Raw genomic sequence first — 25,166 nt, 5'->3', positions numbered from 1 at the left:
ATCACCCCCGTCACACTGTACCGCACCGCAGCTGTGTGTGTGTGTGTGTGTGTGTGTGTGTATCACCCCACCATCACACTGTACCGCACCACGGCTGTGTGTGTGTGTGTGTGTGTGTGTGTGTGTGTGTGTGTGTGTGTGTGTGTGTGTCACCCCACCGTCACACTGTACCGCACCGTGGCTGTGTATCACCCCCCTGTCACACTGTACCTCATCGCAGCTGTGTGTGTGTATCACCCCACAGTCATACTGTACCTCATCGCGGCGGTGTGCGCATCAACCCCACCGTCACACTGTACCGCAGTGCGGCTGTGTGTAGAGTAGTTCCAGTGTCGTTGTGTGTATCAGCTGTATTGTATATGTGCGGCTACTGGGGTAAGCTGTAATTTCGTTTTTAAGATCTGTTCCCAAGAATCAAGCATATCTAGAAGGAGAAGTGAAGTAAACCAGTACGCAGTACGCAATATTAATAACATTTTATTTTATAAAAACACCTTGAATGTCAGTATAAGCAGGTTATATTTTAGTGTACAATGAAAGTGTCGGCAAACAGAATCCACCTCAAGGACGAGGCACAAACCACACGCTCAGAGCCGAGCCCGCTCTGCGACAGTGGCTCCACTCCAGGCCTCCAACACAGCAGGAGGATGCTGCATGCCACGTAGGGCCGGACACAGACGCTAATACCTTTAGAACCCTATGTCGTAAAGGGGGGGGTGGGTGCTCATTTTGATCTGGCAGTGCTCGGACGCCAGCGCGTCCCTGTCCTGAGCTCGAGCGCCGGCTCGGGACCTGCGAGGAGGCACGTCCCGCGTCAGGGCGGCACAGGCGGTGCGAAACGACTTAACAGACCGCTGAGGAGCTCAACACGACGCCCATTTCAAACCCTTCGGCTTCAGAGCGCAGGCACGGCCGGGGCGCACGTACGACACGCACACAGAACAGCGGAACCGCAGACACACACACACACACCTCACGCCTGGAAACGGGAGCCTCTTCTCCTTGAGGGAATACTGAAGAATTTGTATTCTTTTTGAGAATTTGAGAAACTGAACAAGATTCAAATATCCTGTTTCTGCAGAGCAAATAAGGCAAGATATTTAAACATCACTGGCAGAACATAAATGATACACAGAGGTATTTAAATAAGACTAAAATGACTGAAATGCTAATATTCCCCGAAGTCCAATTACAGTATCCATCCAGCCATGTTCTGACAGCTTCATCCAGTACAGGGTCATGAGGGAGCCAGTCTATCCCAGCAAGCAACAGGTGCAAGGAAGAAACCAGAGCACCCGAAGCCCATGGGAGCATGGGGAGAGCATGCAGACTCCACACAGACAGCACCCCAGGAATTGAACCCAGGGCCCCAGCGCTGCCAGGCAGCAACGTCAACCACTGCGTCACCTTGCCACACCCATCCCATCATGCCAGAACTCAGTTAATGTAAGGGTTAATCCTGGGACAACTACAGTAACATCTGATAATTAAACCGTTAAGAAAAATGTGTGGAAATATTTTAAAACCGCCTCACAAAAATGTGTTCACTATAAATAGCTGCACACAAAGTAAAATAAATCGCAATAATTTCAAACGCGTAACAGACACTTTTGCTGTTCCAATCCGAAGTAGGTCATATGTTTTCAAATTCCCGCGCGACTGGAGTGGCGTGGGTCACCAGCGCGATCGCCGACCCCAGACGCACACGGAACACAGTCTGCCGAGCCGGGGCCTGCTGGGAAGGGGCCGCACACACGACACGGAGGCTTGCTCTCGCACAGACAGACAAGCGCACACCCATCCGCGCACGCACACGCGCACTCACGCCAACAGCCGTGGGGGGGTGAAGACCATGGTATTATCGTCGCGGCTCAGGCAAGCCACAAGAGGGCCAAGGCGACGACGGAGTCTGGGCGGAGGACGCCTCCGCAGGTCCGGAATTTGCTCAGTGCTGGGCCGACTTGTTCCTCCGAGTCAGGTGAGGACTGCACAGGGATGAAGACGCAGAAAGCAGGATCGCACTGGAAAGAGAGAGAGAGAGGGGGGGACACAATCAGGTCTTAAACGAGAGCCTGTGATCTAGTCTAGATCCACAGGGGCGCACTGTGGAGCTCTCTTATCCCAGGAAAGCCCTTGTGTAAGAGGACTGCCTTGCGGTTTCTCAGCAGCTTTCGCTTCCTTGTGTTCATCCCACCGGAAAACGGGAGCCGGGGAAGATCCGAGATAAGGGTGATCATCCAGAGCGGCACAGGGGAGGCAGCGCTACGGCCCCGGTGTCCAAACCACAGCATCTGAGGTGCTGTGTGTGGGGAGTTCGCATGTTCCCCCCCCCCATTCACAAGGGTTTCCACCCGCAGTCCAGAGACACGCTGGGTGGTGAATTGGCTTCTGGGAAAACTGGCCCTGGTGTGAGTGTGTGTGTCGGTCTGCACTACAACGGACTGGTGTCCTGCCCGGGGTGTATCCTGCCTTGTCTGCTGCTTGCTGGCATAGACTCCGGCTCCCTGCGATCCTGAATTGGATGATGTCGTTAGAAAACAGATGGAAGGTTGGATGTTGCTGCACATTTTTTTAAAACGCCTGTTTGTGCTCCACTAGAGTAACAGCCCAGCTGTGTCAAGAGCAGCTACTGTTTTGCCTGGTGTTTCAGCACTGAGCAGCCACAAACACCAAGCACGTGGGCGATGGCTCAGACAGCTGCAATACCCTGCCCGCCCGGTAGGGGGCATCCTATCAAAGCTGCCTGCCTCTCCGTGCCTTGGTGTGAAAAGACGACAGATTCCTCCAACCCACAGTACCCTATTCTTTCCCACGCCAGCCAATAAAAATCAAATGACTCAAACTGCCTGCAGGGAGTCCAAAACAGCGTGTGGAAACTGAATGCTTCTCAAGCACGGAATCCCTCCCCAAACAACACAGAGGGATAAATATGATCAACTGACCCACATCCACTGAACTGCTGAAGACGACCGTTACTGCTGATATCCTAAATTACCCGCACAACTCCACTGCAAGATCTATTACATGAAAGCCAGCTTGGAGGTTAGGAATGGGCGACCGATGTCTTTAGTGCCAATAAAGCTCGCTGTACCTGAATTGGAGAGGTAGACAGAGGGCCAGAGAGAGGGAAGAGGAGACACTCACCGGGAGAAGGCACAAGGAGGAGGAGGCGTGAGGCAGGCAGGGCCTCCGTCAGCTGGCGAACGTGCCGGCCAAGATGGCGATGATGACAAGGATGAGGACGATCACGCACACCGCGATGCACAGCTTCTTCTGCAAGAACACAGGTGGCAAGTCAGTCCAGCCTGACACCGACACGCGTCTTTGCACAAGGCGGAGACGGGCAGCACAACGTGCCACCATGTTGAGGAGAAGTATTTAATCTCAACTGCCCCTCACAGGACAGGGCTAACCACTGCGATCCCGAGTTGCCCCAAAACGATCCTGAACATCTAAAACAAGTATCCTGTTTTAGTTTAAGCGCTAGCGTGTCAGCACCGATACACGTGCCAGTGTGCGTTTGCTCATGCATGCATCACTACATGTATGTAGTATGTATGGACCATCGAACCAGGAAGACGACCAATCCCATAATGCAACATTCAACATGGCACCTGTGCCCTGTGTCAAGAGTTGGTGGCACCCTCCCTCTTGCCCGCTCGGACTCTTCCGTTACCACCCGCTGGGGCAGATGACCCGCCCCACTCGCGTGACCCGCCAGCCGCTCCGTCACGACCACCCCGAGCTCGTCACGGTGTCCTCCGATCGCGGCTCTCGTACTCGCTCCGAGATTCCCCGGCTCCCCGGATTTGCTCCTACTCCCTGCTTTCTGGTACCGGATTCTCCCTTCGCTGCTCTCGCTCGCTCGTGCCCTCCGGGTTCAGCCTGTGGTTCCGGGACCGCATTCCGGTTTTGCCTGCTGCCGCTCGCCAGGTTGACCCCTGACCCCTGACCTCTGACCCCTGACCCCCCACCCCCCACCCCCCCCACCTCCAATCAGGAGACCATGCCTTGAGCGAAAAAAGGGCATAGTCTTGCTCTTCACACCTCCCTCTACTAACAGAAAGGATGCCCCATTACCCCCAGCTGCAGAGACGGGCTTTGCAAAACCGGACGCGATGGTTGTTAAAGGGCTCGCTCGCCACCCCAGCCCTGAAGCCTCCTCCCCCTCACCTTCTGGGATTTCACGTGGTACTCCTTGGCCTTCTCCGTGTCAGCCGTGGCTTTCTCCACGTAGTTGGACGACTGCAGGATGTTGCTCTCGATGCGGTTCACCATCTCGCCCTGCCGAGACAGAGGACAAGGGCCCAGCTGGCGCGTGCCGACTCCGGGGGCGGACGAGCACGGGCGGAGAACGGCCCGGGAGAGGCTGAGGGCAGTGGTGACGCACAGGCCCAACACCCAGGAAGGCGCTAATGGGGACTGGGAGCAGGAGCTCGTCTTTACACAAAGGGTGGCTGGAGTGTGGAACAAGCTGCCCAGCCATGTTGTTGAAGCCGATACCCTGACCTCTCTCAAGAAACAGCTGGATGAGATCCTCCAGTCAGGACAGGAGGCTCTACTTTACACACAGGGGGGAAAACTGGATGGCTTTTGGAAACCTTCTTGTCTGTTTTTCACAAAATTAACCACTGGGATTGGTGTGAGAAAGGTGGGCTGGCTCACCTGGGCCTCCACCTCCATGGCCAGGTACTGGAACATCTCGTGTAGGTCTCGTATACTCCTCTCCAGCTTCAGGATCTCCTCGTGCCTAGTCTCGATCTCGTTCAGGGCCTGCTTGGTGGCATGTGTGTCCCTTAGGATCTGAGAGAGAGGTGGGGAAGGGTGCCCAATGATTATCCAGAAACATAGGATAATCCTATATTCTCGTGACACTGACTGGACACTCCAGTACATTAACACTGCACTGAGAGAGAGGGGTTCATACAGACACACTGACTGACTGGACACTCCAGTACATTAACACTGCACTGAGAGAGAGGGGTTCATACAGACACACTGACTGACTGGACACTCCAGTACATTAACACTGCACTGAGAGAGAGGGGTTCATACAGACACACTGACTGACTGGACACTCCAGTACATTAACACTGCACTGAGAGAGAGGGGTTCATACAGACACACTGACTGACTGGACACTCCAGTACATTAACACTGCACTGAGAGAGAGGGGTTCATACAGACACACTGACTGACTGGACACTCCAGTACATTAATACATTCTTAAGTAATTCTATACTGTATTATATGGGAACTAATTAAATTTGGGCTACAAAACTAATTAACCAATTGTATTAGAATCAGCACAGGGAAGTGTGATAGATAATAGAAAAATATTTAAGGACTGTTCTAATTAAATCAATTTGAGAAAAACACACAAAGCATCTCTGTGTGTTTCACTTCCATGTGCATGATTTTTAAAAAACTTTTGAGATGGACTCCTGACTATCTTTTAATGGGGAGATGGAAAAATTTCTCCAACAGCACTAACATTTTGTGTGAAGACATCCGTCTGTCCACTCTCCAGCATCTGGTCCAGCTCTTCGTCCGTCACGTTGGTCCCAGCTGAGAATCAAAACACCAGCACCATGAGGTACTGAGAGATACAAACACATTCAGAACACCAGCACCATGAGGTACTGAGAGATACACACACATTCAGAACACCAGCACCATGGGGTACTGAGAGATACATACACATTCAGAACACCAGCACCATGGGGTACTGAGAGATACATACACATTCAGAACACCAGCACCATGGGGTACTGAGAGATACACACAGCTGGGCCTCACTGACACATTCAGAAGACCAGCACCATGAGGTACTGAGAGATACACACAGCCGTGTCCAGCCGGGCCTCACCGACACATTCAGAACACCAGCACCATGGGGTACTGAGAGATACACACACAGCTGGGCCAACCGGGCCTCACCAACACATTCAGAACACCAGCACCATGGGGTACTGAGAGATACACACAGCCGGGCCTCACCGACACATCAACTGCTATAGGCCAATGCCTGGCACAAAATATAATGCACAAAAAATAAACGAACACACTTTCTTGCGGTGCCGTCTACATGTGTTTAACAGTACACAGGTCTTTACTTGCACCTCGGCACTTTATTTTGTTCTGTCGTTGCATACAGTACATGTCTACACTACATCACTACATCCCGCTATTGTCAAAAGACTACTCTACTCTATTTTCACAAACACGTCCTGCTGCAACAGGTCTGCTGCCCAGCTCATCTGCTGGAGCGAGGCTTTCTGAAGGACCCCTCTGCTGGACAGTATGTGCAGGAGAGGGGATACCCAGGAACGCTGGGTCGAAACGCACGAAAGACATGGAGAAAAGGAAAACTTACTGATCGCCTGGAGCGCGTGGAGAGGCACAGGGAGAGCACAAACAACAGAAGAAAGGTTTAGGACAAGACCCTTCACCCACGAGCTCTGTAGAAGACCCCCCCCCCCCTCAGTTTCCTGTATTTTGCTGTCCTTTCAGAGCAGGGGAACTGCACCGCTACTTTTTATACCCCCGGGGTTAGAAAGAATCGGCGTTGCCTCCTATTTACGCCACAAAATAGATTAAACTTCCAGGTGCTGCATGTGCAGCGTCATATTCTGTGTTTCAGAGCACAGTAACGAAATTTCTGGTGATGTGTGTAGCCCTGTGACACTGTAATCAAGCAGGCTTGTGAATAGAACTCTTTTAATCCAAAAGAAATATTACTCTCCACTTTGGGACTGTTTTGCCTACAAATACTACTTGCTTGTTAACTTGGAGCGTTTCTGCAGTGAAATGTCTCCTGCACAAACTATACTAATTTGCTGGTAAATTACATTAGTTATTACAGTGGCTAGTGAGCAGGAAGGGCTGCTTCAGGTGACAAATCATGGGAACTCGAAGGTGAGTTTGCGACACCATGGCGACTCATAGTATTTTCACAAAGTTCACAATTTTGTGCTTCACTTGAAATCTGTACATTTTTTTTCTGAACCGTCAATGGATTTATGTTGTTACCAAGGCTTAATAATCTGACTGCAGGTCCTCTTTAAGGATTTGTTTTAATTTCTATGGCATAAACCACTGGGATTAACTTTGTTTGTTCCCAGCCTCAGTTAAAACCTGGCCCAATCCACTGTTCGCTTTAGTCTGTCATTGTATCATGGCCTCCTAATAATCCCCCTCTCTGAACTGGCTACATCACTCTGCTCTCCTCCCCACTGAGAGCTGGTGTGTGTGAGCAGACTGGAGCATCATCCAGGAAGGGAGACCCCATTACCTTTAAAGAGCTTTGAGTGGAGTGTCCAGAAAAGCGCTATATAAGAGTTAGGAATTATTACTGCTACTTTGAGCCCCACTGCACCAACAGCTGCACAAGACATCAATCAGAGTCCTGATGCAGATAAGATAAGATCACCACATACAATCTCTTGCATCAGGAATGTGTCTTTTCCCAGACCCCAGCTTGCTCCCCATGAGACACACAGACAGGGAGAGAAGCTGGGGGTCAGAGCGCAGGGTCAGCCATTTATACAGCACCCCTGGAGCAGCTGGGGTGAAGGGCCTCGCTCAGGGGCCTAATGGAGTAGGATTCCTCTGCCGGCCGCGGGATCCCGAGCCACAGAGCCACCGCTCCGCCCGCGAGAGCTTCTCACAAGGTTCACAAGAGCCAAGGACAAACCCGCCCAGCTCACCAATTCCGTGGCACCACTGAGGGAACCCCATTCCAGGTCAGCTAAGGACACAGCTCAGCCGCTGTTCTAGATCAAAGGGTCCTTCCCTGCACAAGACAAGGATGCCATTTCCATAGCCCGTCAGCTCCGTCACAGAGCGCAGAGCCCTGCCCGGAGAGCAGGAGCGTGCCGTGTCTCGCTCCAGTGCCCTGCGGCGGGAGCGGGAGGCGCAGACTCACTGATCTTCAGCTGGCGCTGGATCCTCTCCACGTTGCGGTCCCTGTACTGCGACTGCACGGCGTTGCACCTGCCCATCAGTTCCACAAACTCCCGCGACAGGATCCCGTGCTGCGGGGGGCACAGAGCGTCGGTCAGCAACACAGACGGGGGAGCTCGGGACAAAATCTTGCAGGGCACTTTGTTGCACTTCAGGTGTTACGGGCTCTGGCACACAGGTCAACTCCAAGCGCACGTCTCCTCCACTTTCTAACCAGACACAGAGCTCTGGAGCGCAGGCCTCAGCGCCGCATTCCCTCCTCACCTGGATCGCTTCCTTCTACAGAGGCCCAGCCTTCCCAGCAAGACCGAGTGCGGAGTCTCGGTCCACCCAGGGTCTGCCTTGGGGCCTTTAAAGGCAGGCCGTGGAGGATATGGGGTCACTAGCCCCGGGGAACAGCCACAGCACGGCGGCTGGCCCCCACCTTCCCTGGGGTGACTGCAGGGCCTGACCGATACGCTGCACACACACCCAAGACCTGCGCCCAGCTGGTCCGGCCTGAGGTGGCTCAAACTGCTATCTGACTGCTGCCACACAGGCACCCCCGGACAGACCTGGGGCTCCCCTGAACGGGGCAATTCAATCAACTCTGAAAGAGCGTGGACCAGGGCGACAGCCTGCCCTGCTGCAGGGCCGCTCACCTGTGTTCTCTGCATCCTAACGTTGACAGGCACATACTTCCCATCCTCCTCTTCCTTTTTGGGTTCAATACCTGAAAAACAGAAAACACAGTAAATACAAGGCAAGGCACTGTACATCTCTGCCAAAACAAAACTGTTGATTGGACGCTTAGGAAAACATTTGTCCAGCTTGGTTCAGTAACTCCTCCTGTTTTGTAAGGCAAAGGTGATTTTAATCCCATCCACCCATTTTCAAACCACTTTATCCAGTACAGGGTCACGGAGGAGCAAGCAGTGGGTGCAAGGCAGGGTTTACCCTGGAGAGGACGCCAGTCCATCACAGGACACACACAGACACACACTCTCACACACCCTGGAGAGGACGCCAGTCCATCACAGGACACACACAGACACACACTCACACACCCTGGACAAGACACCAGTCCACCACAGGACACACACAGACACACACTCTCACACACCCTGGACAGGACACCAGTCCATCACAGGACACACACTCTCACACACCCCGGACAGGACACCAGTCCATCACAGGACACACACTCTCACACACCCTGGACAGGACGCCAGTCCATCACAGGACACACACTCTCACACACCCCGGACAGGACGCCAGTCCATCACAGGACACACACAGACACACACTCTCACACACCCCGGACAGGACACCAGTCCATCACAGGACACACACTCTCACACACCCCGGACAGGACACCAGTCCATCACAGGACACACACAGACACACACTCTCACACACCCTGGACAGGACGCCAGTCCATCACAGGACACACACTCTCACACACCCTGGACAGGACACCAGTCCATCACAGGACACACACAGACACACACTCTGGACAGGACACCGGTCCATCACAGGGCAGACTGACACAGACACACACTTACACACTTAGAATTTTCCAGAAGCCAATTACCCTACCAGCATGTCTTTGGGAAGAAGCCAGAGCACCCAGAGGAAACCCACACGAACACGGGAAGAACACGCGAACTCCACACAGACAGAACCCCAAGAATTGAACCTGGGGCTCCAGCGCTGCGAAGCAGCCATGCTCACCACTGCACCATTACGATGCCTGTTTTTACTTCCTTAATAAACCATTCAATTCTTTCACAAGTAACAGGGCTGTGACTGATTCTACAAAACTCTGAGCACAAGCTGGCCACCGAACTGCAGAAGGAAACGGCTCAAGTTCTTTCTGCTGCCTGATCAACTTGTCAGGCGGTAGAAGCCGGCATAAATGCGAAGTGTTTAAAAATGACTCTGCTGTCATGCTGCATCACAGCCACTAACACCAGCCTGAGTTAACACATGTTCCCCAGCTCAAGTGACACAGCCTGCACAGGAACAGGTTTAAGCAGATGTCTAAACAAAGCAGATCTATGGAGCTGTGAACCATGAACGGCTGTCAGCAACACAGAGTACCCCTTACACACCATGACACACACAGCAAGCAGGACCTGACTGACCAGCTGAGACGTCACCACGGTTACATGAACATAAGAGCACAAGCCGGGTCACAAACGAGAGCAGCCATTCGGCCTGTCTGGCCTGCTTGGAAGCTCTTGGTTAATTGATCACAGGATCTCATCGAGCTGTTCCCTGAGAGAAGTCTGGGTCCAGCAAGTCTCGTTACAGCTTTCTCCACACTCCCATTACCTCTAGCTCGTGTATCACAGGCCGTCTGTCTGTCAATGTCTTTGAGGATTTTGAATACTTTTATTTTATTCACCTTGCAATCTGCAATGTTAATCTTCAAGACTAAAGAGACTCAGTTCCTTCAGCCTGTCACTGTGGGACACTCCCTTCAGACTAAAGAGGCTCAGTTCCTATAGTCTGTTAGCGTAGGACACTCCCTTCAGACTAAAGAGACACAGTTCCTCCAGCCTCTCAGTTTGGGACACTCCCTTGAGACTAAAGAGACTCGGTTCCTGCAGCCTCTCAGTATGGGACACTCCCTTCAGACTAAAGAGACTCGCTTCCTTCAGCCCATCAGTGTAGGACACTCCCTTCAGCCTCAGAATGTATTCTAGAATAGGCTTTATATATCATAATACTCTTCTAGCTGTGCTTTAACAGATCCAAACAAAATGACATAATGAGGTTTTTATGTCACTGAAGTTCCTCCTTCTCCAGAGATCACAGTGTGTTCTGCTCTTGGGCATGCTTTTATCGAAACACTAGTTAGTTTGTGCCGTGACATAGCCACAGCCCGGTGAGAACTTTCCTCTGAAAATCCCCGGAAATCTCTGCAGGGAAGCACAGTGCAGTAGCACATCTGACCACTATGTGTCAGACAGACTATGCGTCACTCTCCCTTGATTAAAAACTGTAGTTCAGGGTGTTTCCCTTAACATTTGTACTGCTGTCTTTCTCAGCCTTACGGGTTTTAAACTAAAAAACAACAACATCTTGTTTGTTTTTTCTCAAAGAACTGGGATGTCCTAGGTAAACCATCCTCTGCCAGAGTAAGAGGGCCTTTACCCCTGCATCAGACTCCAACCAATCAAAATAATCCATCCCCTTTATCCAGTACAGGGTCATGGGGGAGCTGGAGTCTATCCCAGCAAGCAACAAGCGCATGGTGGGGTACACCTGGACAGGACACCATTCCATCACAGGACACACACACAGACACACACTCTCACACACCCTGGACAGGACACACACAGACACACACTCTCACACACTCTGGACAGGACACCAGTCCATCACAGGACACCCACAGACACACACTCTCACACCCTGGAGAGGACACCATTCCATCACAGGACACACACACAGACACACACTCTCACACACCCTGGACAGGACACACACAGACACACACTCTCACACACCCTGGACAGGACACACACAGACACACACTCTCACACACCCTGGACAGGACACCAGTCCATCACAGGACACACACAGACACACACTCTCACACACCCTGGACAGGACACCAGTCCATCACAGGACACACACAGACACACACTCTCACACACACCCTGGGCAGGACACCAGTCCATCACAGGACACACACAGACACACACTCTCACACACCCTGGGCAGGACACCAGTCCATCACAGGACACACACAGACACACACTCTCACACACCCTGGACAGGACACCAGTCCATCACAGGACACACACAGACACACACTCTCACACACCCCGGACAGGACACCAGTCCATCACAGGACACACACAGACACACACTCTCACACACCCTGGACAGGACACCAGTCCATCACAGGACACACACAGACACACACTCTCACACACACCCTGGGCAGGACACCAGTCCATCACAGGACACACACAGACACACACTCTCACACACACCCTGGGCAGGACACCAGTCCATCACAGGACACACACAGACACACACTCTCACACACACCCTGGGCAGGACACCAGTCCATCACAGGACACACACAGACACACACTCTCACACACCCTGGACTGGACACACACAGACACACACTCTCACACACCCTGGACAGGACACCAGTCCATCACAGGACACACACAGACACACACTCTCACACACCCTGGACAGCACACCAGTCCATCACAGGACACACGCAGACACACACTCTCACACACCCTGGACAGGACACCAGTCCGTCAAGGGACACACACAGACACACACTCTCACACACCCTGGACAGGACACCAGTCCATCACAGGACACCCACATTAACATATCAGCACGCTTGAACACGGAGAGAGCATGCAAACTCCACACAGATAGCACCCCAGGTGCAGAATCGAACCCGGGGCCCCGGCACCATGTTAGCCATGCACCGCCATGCCAGCCCCAGTCAAAACCAACCCTTCCAATCCAGGGAAAAAGAGGTCTGTTCCCAGTCGGCTTCTGTAGAGCCGAAGCTCCACCCAGCCGCAAAACTGGAATAACCACACCGCCGCCGACGGGGCCCAGAAACGAGTTCCCTCTCCCCGCGCCGGGATTTGTTTTTGTTGTTTTTTTTTAAACCCTTCCGAGCCCGACGTGAGGGCGACGGGTCTGTCCGCCACCGCGAAAAGACACGGGCCTCTGCCAGCGTCGACCCCGGCACACGAGGGCAGGGGTTACTCACCCGACAGGGGGCACGCGCGTGGCACCCAGCCCTGCCGCCCCGAGGGAGGGAGGGAGGGAGGACGGCTGTGGCGGCAGACTTACTCTTCAGCTTCTTCTGAATGTGGCTGGCACTCATCTTGATCTCGTCCCTCAGCGCCTGCAGGTCTCGCTTCATACCTGAGGGGAGACAACCCAGATCAACAGGGGTCAGGGGTGAGGACAGGACGGGCGGGACCCCCCCCCCTCCTGAAACCTTCACTTCCGCTACGGCCATATCCATGCGACACAACACGAGGCACAAAAAGGACGAGACTCAAACCCATATCGGGATCTGGAACCCTGTCCTTAGGCAGCATGCAGGGTCTGATGTAGACACTGGTGCAGGCGGCTCATAGTCCACAGAGTGGGGGGAAAAATGGTCAGTTCAACAAGCTTCGTTTTAACAGCCCGTTATCCCATCACCCGATGACACCGTCTTTGAAACCACTCCATAAGACAGGACTATTACTTTGCAATGCGAAGCTTTGAGGTGTCACATTAGGCACTTTTCTTTGAGGTCAGGTTGAATGATTCGAAAAATCAGATGAGATGAGTTGAAGTCGGGGGGGGAAAGAACTGACAATGAGCAATTCTGTGTAAAAAAACATGTTTTATTTAGGGAAAAAAAGAACAAAGTGCGTAATGAGAAATAATTCAGGAGGAAATGCCCCTTGTGCTGCACTGTTCTGGTGGTGGGGGGGCAGGGCAGAACCAAGCCCAGATACAGACCAACTCCACTCCAAGACATCTTAATATCTAAAATGGAGACTTATACCTCCAATCTCTCAGCTCAAGCCCAGACTCGGGGAAATTTCTCTGGGCAGAGAAGTGAAAACCTTACAGTACTGCTCTGAAACAGGACCTCCGTTGTACACAGCTCCTACAGGGAACAGAGGTGCACAGTATTGTACTTATCCCAAATACAGCACCCTGGATGGCACTGCAAGACAGGGCTTGTCGTCACCTCCCAGGCTTCCTGGGAAACGTGCCCAGTGACTCAGGGCTGGGATCCGGTGGAGTGCGTCGGGTGCTTTTCTACATCGGGGGGACCCAAGAGGGCAGGATCCTTCAGCACAAGCTAAACCATTGGCTGAAGGCAGCGCATCTCCAGTCTTCCTCAGGAGACGCCGTTGGGTGAAGGCAGCGCATCTCCAGTCTTCCTCAGGAGACGCCGTTGGGTGAAGGCAGCGCATCTCCAGTCTTCCTCAGGAGACGCCGTTGGGTGAAGGCAGCGCATCTCCAGTCTTCCTCAGGAGACGCCGTTGGGTGAAGGCAGCGCATCTCCAGTCTTCCTCAGGAGACGCCGTTGGGTGAAGGCAGCGCATCTCCAGTCTTCCTCAGGAGACGCCGTTGGGTGAAGGCAGCGCATCTCCGGTCTCCTGCAGGAGATGCCGTTGGGTGAAGGCAGCGCATCTCTGGTCTCCTGCAGGAGATGCCGTTGGCTGAAGGCAGCGCCTCTCCAGTCTTCCTCAGGAGACGCCGTTCGGTGAAGGCAGCGCATCTCCGGTCTCCCGCAGGAAACGCCGTTGGGTGAAGGCAGCGCATCTCCGGTCTTCCTCAGGAAACGCCGTTGGGTGAAGGCAGCGCATCTCCAGTCTTCCTCAGGAGACGCCGTTGGGTGAAGGCAGCGCATCTCCAGTCTTCCTCAGGAGACGCCGTTGGGTGAAGGCAGCGCATCTCCAGTCTTCCTCAGGAGACGCCGTTGGGTGAAGGCAGCGCATCTCCAGTCTCCCGCAGGAGACGCCGTTGGGTGAAGGCAGCGCATCTCCAGTCTTCCTCAGGAGACGCCGTTGGGTGAAGGCAGCGCATCTCCGGTCTTCCTCAGGAGACGCCGTTGGGTGAAGGCAGCGCATCTCTGGTCTCCCATAGGAGACGCCGTTGGGTGAAGGCAGCGCATCTCCAGTCTTCCTCAGGAGACGCTGTTGGCTGAAGGCAGCGCATCTCCAGTCTTCCTCAGGAGACGCCGTTGGCTGAAGGCAGCGCATCTCCAGTCTTCCTCAGGAGACACTGTTGGGTGAAGGCAGCGCATCTCCGGTCTTCCTCAGGAGACACCGTTGGGTGAAGGCAGCGCATCTCCAGTCTTCCTCAGGAGACACCGTTGTGTGAAGGCAGCGCATCTCCGGTCTTCCTCAGGAGACGCCATTGGGTGAAGGCAGCGCATCTCCAGTTTTCCTCAGGAGACGCCATTGGCTGAAGGCAGCGCATCTCCAGTCTTCCTCAGGAGACACCGTTGGGTGAAGGCAGCGCATCTCCGGTCTCCCGCAGGAGACGCTGTTTGGTGAAGGGGTAAATAAATTGCTACATCTGTAAATGAGGCATGGCCTACCAATGCATAGCCAAAGGATCCACTCCTGGGTTTTACCAGTGGCAGATATTTGAACCAAGACTGCAGCCTCCAAATGCATAGCAGGTCGATCCAGTTCCAGGTTTTGTAAGCTGCTAAGCTTTTCGACTCCGCCACATGCAACAGCAACTCCACGAGAGCTGGGCAGACCTTCATCCTGCAGTGCTCATCCCCTAGAACAGAGCACCATGCCGCTCCAGAAACACGTCATCGCCGCGCACTGAAAGAAGGACGCTTCACAGGCGCCTTCTGAACCGGAGCTCTGACCATCCGGAAAGGAAGGAGCCGAGTCCCGTTCCGCGTGCAATGTCGCACGGGAGTGTCCCGGGGGAGAAGCTTACTCACTTTCCTCAGGCAGGGCCACTCCCAGTATCGTCCTCTGCTTGACCTCCAGGCTGTTGACCTTCATGGTGAGAGCGGCCAGGCCCTCGTGGATCTCTCTCACCTGCCGGACAGACACGGGGTCCAAGAGGTTAGTGACCGGCGCCCCCACAGGACACGCAGTCCCCCGATTTATTTATAGGGGGCGGTGCTTTTCCGACCCACTGAACGATTCTATCTTCCCAGCATGCCTCAAACGGACAGATCGCTTGTAGGTCTTCCTACACGCACCGGTAACACAGGAAGCCAACACAAGGCAGGTCACAAAAGAGAGGAGGCACATACCCAAGGGGACGTCCACTGGAGGAAATGATTAGTTTCGTTTCGCTTCTTTATTGTGCTTTGTGCCCAAGGTTCTTGCGAGGCAGAGACTACTACCAGCTACTGCTCAGCAAGTCAGGCAGGGAAGAGAGACAGGGCTGCGCTGTGTGAACTAAGGGGGGAATTATAGGGAAAACCAGGAGGACGAGCCCAGAGGGATGTATGTACCCAGGACACCAGCCCCACTCCCTACATCGCTCTGCAGAGGATATTTTACGACACACTTTCAACACTGCTCAGCAGGAACTTAAATACATCAATTCTAGTTAAAGGTTCTTCTTGTGACTTTATGGGTTCGTCACACATGGGAACATCAGTGTTTTTCCTGTGGCTGGGATTCCCAGACTGCTCCAGCTTGGATTCAGACCTTCAGGGGTGACCGTCACCGAGGGGACACTAGTCCACCCTAGACAGATTCTCATTAACAGGTTCAAGAGTTAAAATTACCTTCTGGAAAAATTCATCGTTCTCATCCTTGGCAGCTTTCTGTGATGTTTTCCCTGTTCCTGGCTTTATCATCAGAGGTCTGCCTTCCTCCTCCTCATCAGAACTCTCCGCCTTCTGCACACAGAGAGAGAGGGGTTCATACAGACACACTGACTGACTGGACACTCCAGTACATTAACACTGCACTGAGAGAGAGGGGTTCATACAGACACACTGACTGACTGGACACTCCAGTACATTAACACTGCACTGAGAGAGAGGGGTTCATACAGACACACTGACTGACTGGACACTCCAGTACATTAACACTGCACTGAGAGAGAGGGGTTCATACAGACACACTGACTGACTGGACACTCCAGTACATTAACACTGCACTGAGAGAGAGGGGTTCATACAGACACACTGACTGACTGGACACTCCAGTACATTAACACTGCACTGAGAGAGAGGGGTTCATACTGACACACTGACTGACTGGACACTCCAGTACATTAACACTGCACTGAGAGAGAGGGGTTCATACAGACACACTGACTGGACACTCCAGTACATTAACACTGCACTGAGAGAGAGGGGTTCATACAGACACACTGACTGACTGGACACTCCAGTACATTAACACTGCACTGAGAGAGAGGGGTTCATACAGACACACTGACTGGACACTCCAGTACATTAACACTGCACTGAGAGAGAGGGGTTCATACAGACACACTGACTGACTGGACACTCCAGTACATTAACACTGCACTGAGAGAGAGGGGTTCATACAGACACACTGACTGACTGGACACTCCAGTACATTAACACTGCACTGAGAGAGAGGGGTTCATACATACACACTGACTGACTGGACACTCCAGTACATTAACACTGCACTGAGAGAGAGGGGTTAATACAGACGCACTGACTGACTGGACACTCCAGTACATTAACACTGCACTGAGAGAGGGATTAATACACTCTTTTAATCACACAGGTGTTGGTACTAATCTGATCTAAGGGGAGTACAACACAGCACTGCAGAGCGAAACCTAAAGCGAGGAGCAACGTTCATCAGTATTTCCACGTTAATACTCTTAGGCTTTATGACAGACTCCAGGGTAGCTCAAGTTGGGACTACTAACACACCCAGAAGAAAATCACCCAAAACAAACAGCACCTTTAATATTAAATTTACCGGTATGCTTGAATATTTAATTCAAAAAGACACTAGGCGTATTAACTCACAACCTCTGTCCGCATACTGCCCAGATTAACCGAGAGGGACACTGTCCGTACTAAGCGCGAGAGACGTTTGGTGGAAAAAACGTGGAGATACTGGGCAGTGGCAGGCGATCATTCAAGTTGACATAAAGACCGTCCCTTGTGGGCGTCCGGGACAAAGTACTCTTATTCCATGCAACAAGTCGAGCTCCTTCGTCCTTTCCGTGGGAAGTTACGTTTCGGACTGGACGTCACTGAAGAAGACACCTCATTTTGAAAGAGGTGTGTGTGTGTGTGTCAGGAGCCCCCGGACTGCCTGTTGAGGTGGAGCGCTATTTATACACCGGGCAGCTCCGGAGGGGGGTTTGGAGAAACTATTTCTTAAACAGGCCGTCGCTTCTCAGCTCCCGTGTGTTGTTTTCTTGGTGCTTCAGAACATAGCAGAAGATACAACACATATAACAGGGAACCAGACACTAAGAGGAAGCCCAGATACGCGATTTTAACTGTCTTCCTTCTTTGTCCTTTTAACCTCAACGGGACCTTCACAAATCTTTCTTTTATTCTTATTATCATGCTTATTTTCCACGATCAGCGCCTCGTCAACGACTGAAGTGCAAAAAAAAAAAAGGACGAGGGCAAAGCTACCCCCAGCCCTTTCTCGGTGTCGATCGCGACGTAGAAAGTAGCGAGACTGTGTGTCACAACACGCCCAGGGTGCGTGCAAAGCAGACAGCCACCAACCCAGCTGGCCGAGGGTCGGAGAGACGGGACCGCACTTACATCGCCCAGCTCTCTCGTCCGGTCTCGCATCTCGGCTGCAGCCCGACCCCACTCGCATCCAGACCCGACACGGAAAACGGACTTTGCACCCGGGCTCTACGACGGCACGCACTCGACCTCCTCCTGCGCTCCCAGTAAACTTTCCTGCCAGCGGCGCTGCAGAATGACTCTGCCGGCCAATCACGCCGCCCTCCGGGAGGAAGTCGGGCCCCGCGCATGCGCGGCCGGCCTGCGCAGGGGAGGGCGGGAGCAGGGGGTGGTCTGGGTGTCGCTTATTGTGATTCCTTCGGAATGGAAGTGATTTATTCTCCGGTTGAGAACAATTTAAGGGGGTTTAAACTATCCCTGACCCCTTTCATTAATGACAGTGAGGTAGTCATTCGCGTTGCTCGCTAGGGGGCCCTGGTGTTCCAACTGCAGTTGTTCCCAGAAGAATCATTAACGTCATTCAGCCAACGCAGCACATCACTACTCGGGGCAAAGTGTTTATAGTATTACAATCTAGCGGACTTTATAGATCGATAAAATACATAAATCAGGCGACACAACAGCGAGCACAAAACGAAGCATTTAAAAACTTGGCTCTATCCGAGGAACCGATGTTTCAGTGGTGGTTGCAGTAGTGTTTGGGTGAAACACGAACCAGAGGGCACGAGTGACAGTTGCAAGGAAGCGCATTTAAAATTCAGAGCAGGAGGCAGCACTTTACACAAAGGGTGGTGGGAGTGTGGAACAAGCTGCCCAGCCATGTTGTTGAAGCCGATACCTTGTTTCAGGACACAGCTGTATGAGATCCTGATGATCTCACTCTTCATATACTGTAGATATGCAGTACCAGTACCAGTCAAAGGTACTGTGTGAAACCAGGTTTTTCCATCATTATCTGTAGTTTAAACTGTATAAACTTGTTAATCAACACTTAATATTTAATTACATGATACTGTATGTGAACTTATAATCTTAGGTGAACTGCATTGAAAATGTTAATTTTTCATTTTCAATAAAATGAATACTCAAAGCAAGCAGTCTGAAGCCCAGGTTAATTAAAAGTCAGAAATGTGTATAACACGGTGTTAGCACACTAAAAGAAGTTTAAAATTGTCTTTGTTAGATGTTCCCACAGTTTACTAGCATGTTACCTCATTTACCTTTTGTAAAGACACACGTGATTATTATAAATATAGGGAGCATGGGCAAACGTTTGTCATTCCTGAATGAACATAGCAAAATTTGCCCAGCAAGCAAGGAAGAAACACAGTTTATAATTACTTTAAGAAATGAAAGTCAATCTTTAAGACAAATTGCAAGAACAAATTGCTAGTGTCAGTAACTGCTGTGGCCAAGACTATCAAACGATATGAAGAATCTGGCACTCAGGAGGACCGAAAAAGATCAGGCAGGCCAAAGGTGACCTCAGAATCAGAGAATACGTTCATTAGAGTCACAAGTCTGCCAAACTGGCGACTAACTGACCCTGAAATACAGGCTGAGCTCAGTGCAACTAGAAGACCAGATGTTTCAGAGGAGTTCACCTGTTCAGAGGAGGTTGCGTGAAGCTGGCCTCAAAGGTCCATTTTCTGTGTTTTTTGGCCCAGGCAGGTCTCTTCTTCTTATTCTGCACTCTTAACAAGGGTGTCTTTGCAGCAGTCTTCCTGGTAGGCCAGCGTCACACCGCCGCCTCTGAAAATGATCCAAAACGATCCTTTGCTTTGAGACTGTGTGTTTTTGTTTTTGCAAATTGAAGTGTGCTTTTCCTTCTAACGCTCGGTGTCACTTCACATCATTAATAAACCAGGCCAGTTTGTGGGTCAGCAGTTCCCACCGTGTTTCTGTTAACTACTGCGCACACACAGTATTTATCACTGGTCAGATCCACTGATCTTCAGATCTGGGGCTCTTGGCAGGACCAGGAAAGTGCTACAGAGTTGCAGCCTTCAGAGTTTTAGCCTTGCAGTTTTCAGCCCAGCCAGATCAATCAGTGAAAATCCATCTGTCACCCTCTTCCAAACTACAGTAACACATCTTTATTGATTCATGACGCAAAGTGAAAATACAATCTTTAGCGATTTCTTGTTCTTTTAAAAAAGCTGTACTGTATATATGATCATTAATGTTTTTAATTTGTGCCTGTTCCTGTTTTTAAGCTAAGGTTATTGCTGTCGTTTTGAATGGAAGAGTTTACATTAAAACAGATGAGATGGAGAAAATAGTTTTATCTGAAATACTCCCATGCACACGATTCCTACGTCGAAAATACTCCAGTCCAAACGATTCTTATATAGAAAATACTCCAGTCCACACGATTAATATATCCAAAATACTCCAGTCCACCCTATTCCTATATCTGAAATACTCCAGTGCACACAATTCCTACATCTGAAATACTCCAGTCCCAAGATTCTTATATCCAAAATACTCCAGTCCACATGATTCTGATATCGAAAATACTAAAGTCTACACAATTCTTATATCGAAAATACTCCAGTCCACACAATTCTTATATCCAAAATACTTCAGTGCATATATTCCCTGTATCTGAAATACTCCAGTCCACACTATCCCTATATCTGGGATACTCCAGTCCACACTATTCCTGTATCTGAAATAGTCCAGTCCACACACTTAATTCCCAAGACTCCACCCGTGTCATCAGATGGTGCAGACACCACACCTGTCGTGAGGTTCTTACTTGTTAACAGTGCAGGTGTAGTCGAACAGCAGACAGGCTGTGTGTTTAGAGCGCCATCTGCTGGGATAGCCTGACTCTCTTTCTCACCCTAACCTTGGCTGGAAACTTCATCCTTCACCTGTCAAATTCAGATCTTTCTTGACATGAGTGATGAATTACAGTGCCGCCAAAGTACTACCCATTATTAGGCTGTGACAGGAGATCACACACAGGACTGCAGCTCTACTGCATTTCCTCCCTCAGTACAGGACTGGGAGCTGTTCCTGTTCTGCCAGCTGATGGAATTCTTAGATTATTTTAGGGAAGAATGTATACTACTAGAGTATTTCTTGTAGTGCTGCAGAAAGTGCATCTCCTCTTCTGTTTTGCCTTGCTGTCCTCTCTAGGCAGCCAGGCCTGTCTGTGTCCAGTTTCCATGTCCAGTCTGTGTTCACTGAGCCTGTCCTCCCTGGACAGCCAGGTCTGTATGTGTCCAGTTTCCATGTCCAGACTGTGGTCACTGAGCCTGTCCTCTCTGGACAGCCAGCTCTGCAGGTGTATTAGGCAGACCAGAGAAAAGCCCTGTACTCCGTCCTCTGGGAACGCAGCATGGACAGAGCAGTCCTGGCCCTTGTTCTGTTGGCAGGCAGCAGAGTTCCAGAGGGAAGAGAGCCAGCATCCTTGATTATAAATCAGTGTTTCCCCCAGAATACCTCTGGATATTCGATTTGAGCTTTGGCAGCGACTGAGGAACTGTTGCAAACTGCAGGCACACAGAACGACCTGGCTCCCAGCCCTGGTGACTTTCTATATTTTAATCTAGCAGGGGATTAATACGGGCTGAGGAAGATGATGACGAAGATGATGGAGACGCTGTACTTAATATATATGTATCTACAGTCTATGGAGAGTGAGACAGAAAAGGGGCGTGTGTGCTTCATCAGGTAGAGATACGAGAGAGTCAGGGGGCTAATGGAGGTGATGGCGACAGGAAGATGAGCCAATCAATCAATCCACCAACCAATTCATCAATCCATCCGTGTTTTTGACAGTTTTATCCAGTTCAAGGCCGCAGGGGAGCCAGAGCCTATTCCTGCAAGCCCAGGTGACGGGCTCGAGCACGGTCCACCCTGTCCATCACGGGACAGACAGACACAGGCTCACACCCGGGCCGGTTTTCCCAGAAGCCAATTCAGCTCCCAGCGTGCCTCTGGACTGCGGGAGGAAACCGGCGCACCAGGAGGAGACCCACACGAGCACGGGGAGAAGGGCACTGGCCGCCCTCACTGGGGGGACCCTGATGGCCCTCGGCCCGCAGTCAGCTCTGGCAGGATCTCCTGCTGCAGAGGCGATGGGGGTGACCAGCCCACGAACGTGAGAGCCGAGACTGACAGCAGAGTGCACCGTGGGACACGGCGCGCTTGAGGAAGCTACAGTGCTTCACTGAGACATCTTTCATGTCTTCTAGCCCATCGGCTCTCAGTCCTAATCCTGGGGGACGGCTCACCGATTCACTCTCACTCTCACCTATGATCTGAACCTCACAGTGCCTTCTTCCTTTCTTTCTTCCCAAAAACTCAAACACACATTGAAAATCTACCTCTACCTCACATGTCAAAAGCTCACTCCCCATCATTTCTATCCCTTTATTTTCTTCTGTTGAGGCATATTTTTGCACATACCCTGTTACCTTTTTGTTGTTTTGCACATTGCCTGTTGTTGTTTTTTGCACATCGTGTGTTGTTGTTGTTTTGCACATTGCCTGTTGTTGTTTTTTTGCACATCGTCTGTTGTTGTTTTTTGCACACTGCCTGTTGTCTCTGTCTTTCTTTTGCTACACAATTGTATTGTTGTTGTTGTTTTTCTCTTTGTACTACTTATGTCCGAGAGCTAGCTAAATAGCATTTCGTTATACCCTATACCATGTATATGAGTGTAATGACAATAAACTTGAAACTTGAACCGATGACTTCAGCTGGATTGTTCATTGCAGGCTAACTGATTCCAGCTTTCCTACTGCGGCGCCATTTGAACGTTTTTCTGATTCTCCCGAAGTGCCGGATGGGAGCGGTCGGCAAGCGGAACCGGCCCTGGGTCGAAGCCGGAACATTCAGAACCGCCCTCAGTGGCGTGTGTGAGCTGAATCGGACCAGCGGGACTGGAACAAAAAAAGGAAAGCGCCCGGTGTTGACACAGCGTCGTTCCCAGTCTCTGCCTCCTCATCGCCAACCGGTCTCCTGCTCGGAGCTGTTGAGGGAAATATACGAGTCCTTCATTTTCATTCTTTGCTGATTAGGCTCTGTTCTCAACAAGCTGCAATATGTTCAGACCTCTGCAGCTGAACTGCTTCTTCACACCAGACACCGGCAGCATGTCACTCCCACACGCGTTTCTCTGTGGCGGTTGCCTGTAAAGTCACGTATTCGATTCAGGATCCTGTCGCCGACTTCCAGGGCTCTAAACAATCTGGCTCCATCACGCGTCTCTGAGCTCCTCCGTGTCCACCCTCCGCTCAGCTGGGGCTGCTCCTCTGCTCACTGGCCGCAGGACGAAACCAGGGGCTGGTCTCCAGGCCTTTTGTGTTGCTGCTGCAGCGGTGTGGAATAATCTTCCTCTGACTCTGCGAGAGACAGCTTCTGTAACTCTCTTTAGATCTAAACGGGAAACGTGCCTTTTAACCAAGGTCTACCTCCGATCGCCTACAGGCAGTCTGTAAAAACCTGTGTGCTCTTGTCGCTCTTAGTTTTCTTACTTCATGCACTTTCATTGTACTTTTTTGGGTCTTTTTCTTTTTCCCCCTTGGGTTTGGAAAGGCGCTTTATAAATCAAAAGTTGTTGTGATTATCAAGCCCAGGGGAACTGGGATGGTGTAATGAAATCGTACAGCGCGCTGGTGAGACCGGGGTCAGAGGAGCGTGCCCGATGGTCTTCACCATCCAGATATAGTCCTGGAGGGCGGCAGGGTCGTGCAGTGGTTAGCAAAGCAGCCCTGGGGCCCTGGGTTCAGTTCCTGGGGTGCTGTCTGTGTGGAGTCTGCATGTTCTCCACGTGTTCTCGAGAGCTTCCTCCCACAGTCCAAAGACATCCTGCTAGGTTAAACTGGGAGAATTGACCCTAGTGTGAGTGTGTGTCTGTGTGTGACCTGTGATGGACTGGTGTTCTGTCCAGGGTGTGTGAGAGTGTGTGAGAGTGTGTGTCCTGTGATGGACTGGTGTCCTGTCCAGGGTGTGTGAGAGTGTGTGTCCTGTGATGGACTGGTGTCCTGTCCAGGGTGTGTGAGAGAGTGTGTCTGTGTGTGTCCTGTGATGGACTGGCGTCCTGTCCAGCGTGTGTGAGAGTGTGTCTGTGTGTGTCCTGTGATGGACTGGTGTCCTGCCCAGGGTGTGTGAGAGTGTGTGTCTGTGTGTGACCTGTGATGGACTGGTGTCCTGTCCAGGGTGTGTGTCTGTGTGTGTCCTGTGATGGACTGGCGTCCTGTCCAGGGTGTGTGAGAGTGTGTGTCTGTGTGTGTCCTGTGATGGACTGGTGTCCTGTCCAGGGTGTGTGAGAGTGTGTGTCTGTGTGCGTCCTGTGATGGACTGGTGTCCTGTCCAGGGTGTGTGAGAGTGTGTGTCTGTGTGCGTCCTGTGATGGACTGGTGTCCTGCCCAGGGTATGTGAGAGTGTGTGTCCTGTGATGGACTGGTGTCCTGTCCAGGGTGTGTGAGAGTGTGTGTCTGTGTGTGTCCTGTGATGGACTGGTGTCCTGTCCACGGTGTATGAGAATGTGTGTCTGTGTGTGTCCTGTGATGGACTGGTGTCCTGTGTCTGTGTGTGTCCTGTGATGGACTGGCGTCATTTCCAGGGTGTGTGAGAGAGTGTGTCTGTGTGTGTCCTGTGATGGACTGGCGTCCTGTCCAGGGTGTGTGAGAGTGTGTGTCTGTGTGTGTCCTGTGATGGACTGTGCCACCATGAGTGTATGGGCATGTCGAAGGTGGAATTTCTGCCAGTGTGAGGAAACTCGTTTGCTGGCTAGTGGAGAGCCTCATGCGTTACCAAGCGGTGCTGTATTTTGCGTATTGTAACCTTCCGTTACGGGGGAGGGGATATTTCACAGAGCCACGGTGCCAGCACACTCACTTTACCGGGGAACTGTCGGTGAACACCGGGGGCTCCTTCTCTGACACGCGCGTCCAGACACGCAGACGCACTCCCTCACACTTCGGCCGCACAAACTACAACTCCCAGCCGTGTGTGTGTGTGTGTTCGTGTGCGACCACGAAACGGGAGGAGGGAGAGGGGG

General features: G+C 51.7%; 1 protein-coding gene across 1 annotated transcript; it reads right to left on the bottom strand.

Annotated features, from left to right (window-relative positions):
* Nucleotides 1-461: 461 nt before the first annotated feature.
* Nucleotides 462-18,402, bottom strand: stx4 (syntaxin 4). Its single transcript, XM_088634355.1, has 11 exons — nucleotides 18,218-18,402; nucleotides 16,226-16,339; nucleotides 15,422-15,521; nucleotides 12,796-12,870; nucleotides 8,607-8,677; nucleotides 7,928-8,036; nucleotides 5,495-5,568; nucleotides 4,666-4,803; nucleotides 4,174-4,284; nucleotides 3,145-3,273; nucleotides 462-2,021 (listed from the first exon to the last, which is right to left on the bottom strand). Exons 1-10 carry the CDS (start codon nucleotides 18,245-18,247, stop codon nucleotides 3,193-3,195), a joined length of 903 nt encoding a protein of 300 aa, XP_088490481.1. The 5' UTR covers nucleotides 18,248-18,402; the 3' UTR covers nucleotides 462-2,021; nucleotides 3,145-3,192.
* Nucleotides 18,403-25,166: the final 6,764 nt, after the last annotated feature.

The sequence above is a fragment of the Lepisosteus platostomus genome, chromosome 6, assembly GCF_059453375.1.
Source record: "Lepisosteus platostomus isolate fLepPlt1 chromosome 6, fLepPlt1.hap1, whole genome shotgun sequence".
Taxonomy (NCBI): domain Eukaryota; kingdom Metazoa; phylum Chordata; class Actinopteri; order Semionotiformes; family Lepisosteidae; genus Lepisosteus; species Lepisosteus platostomus.
The sequence above is the reverse complement of the archived record's forward strand: the minus strand, read 5'-3'. Positions and strand labels throughout refer to the sequence as shown.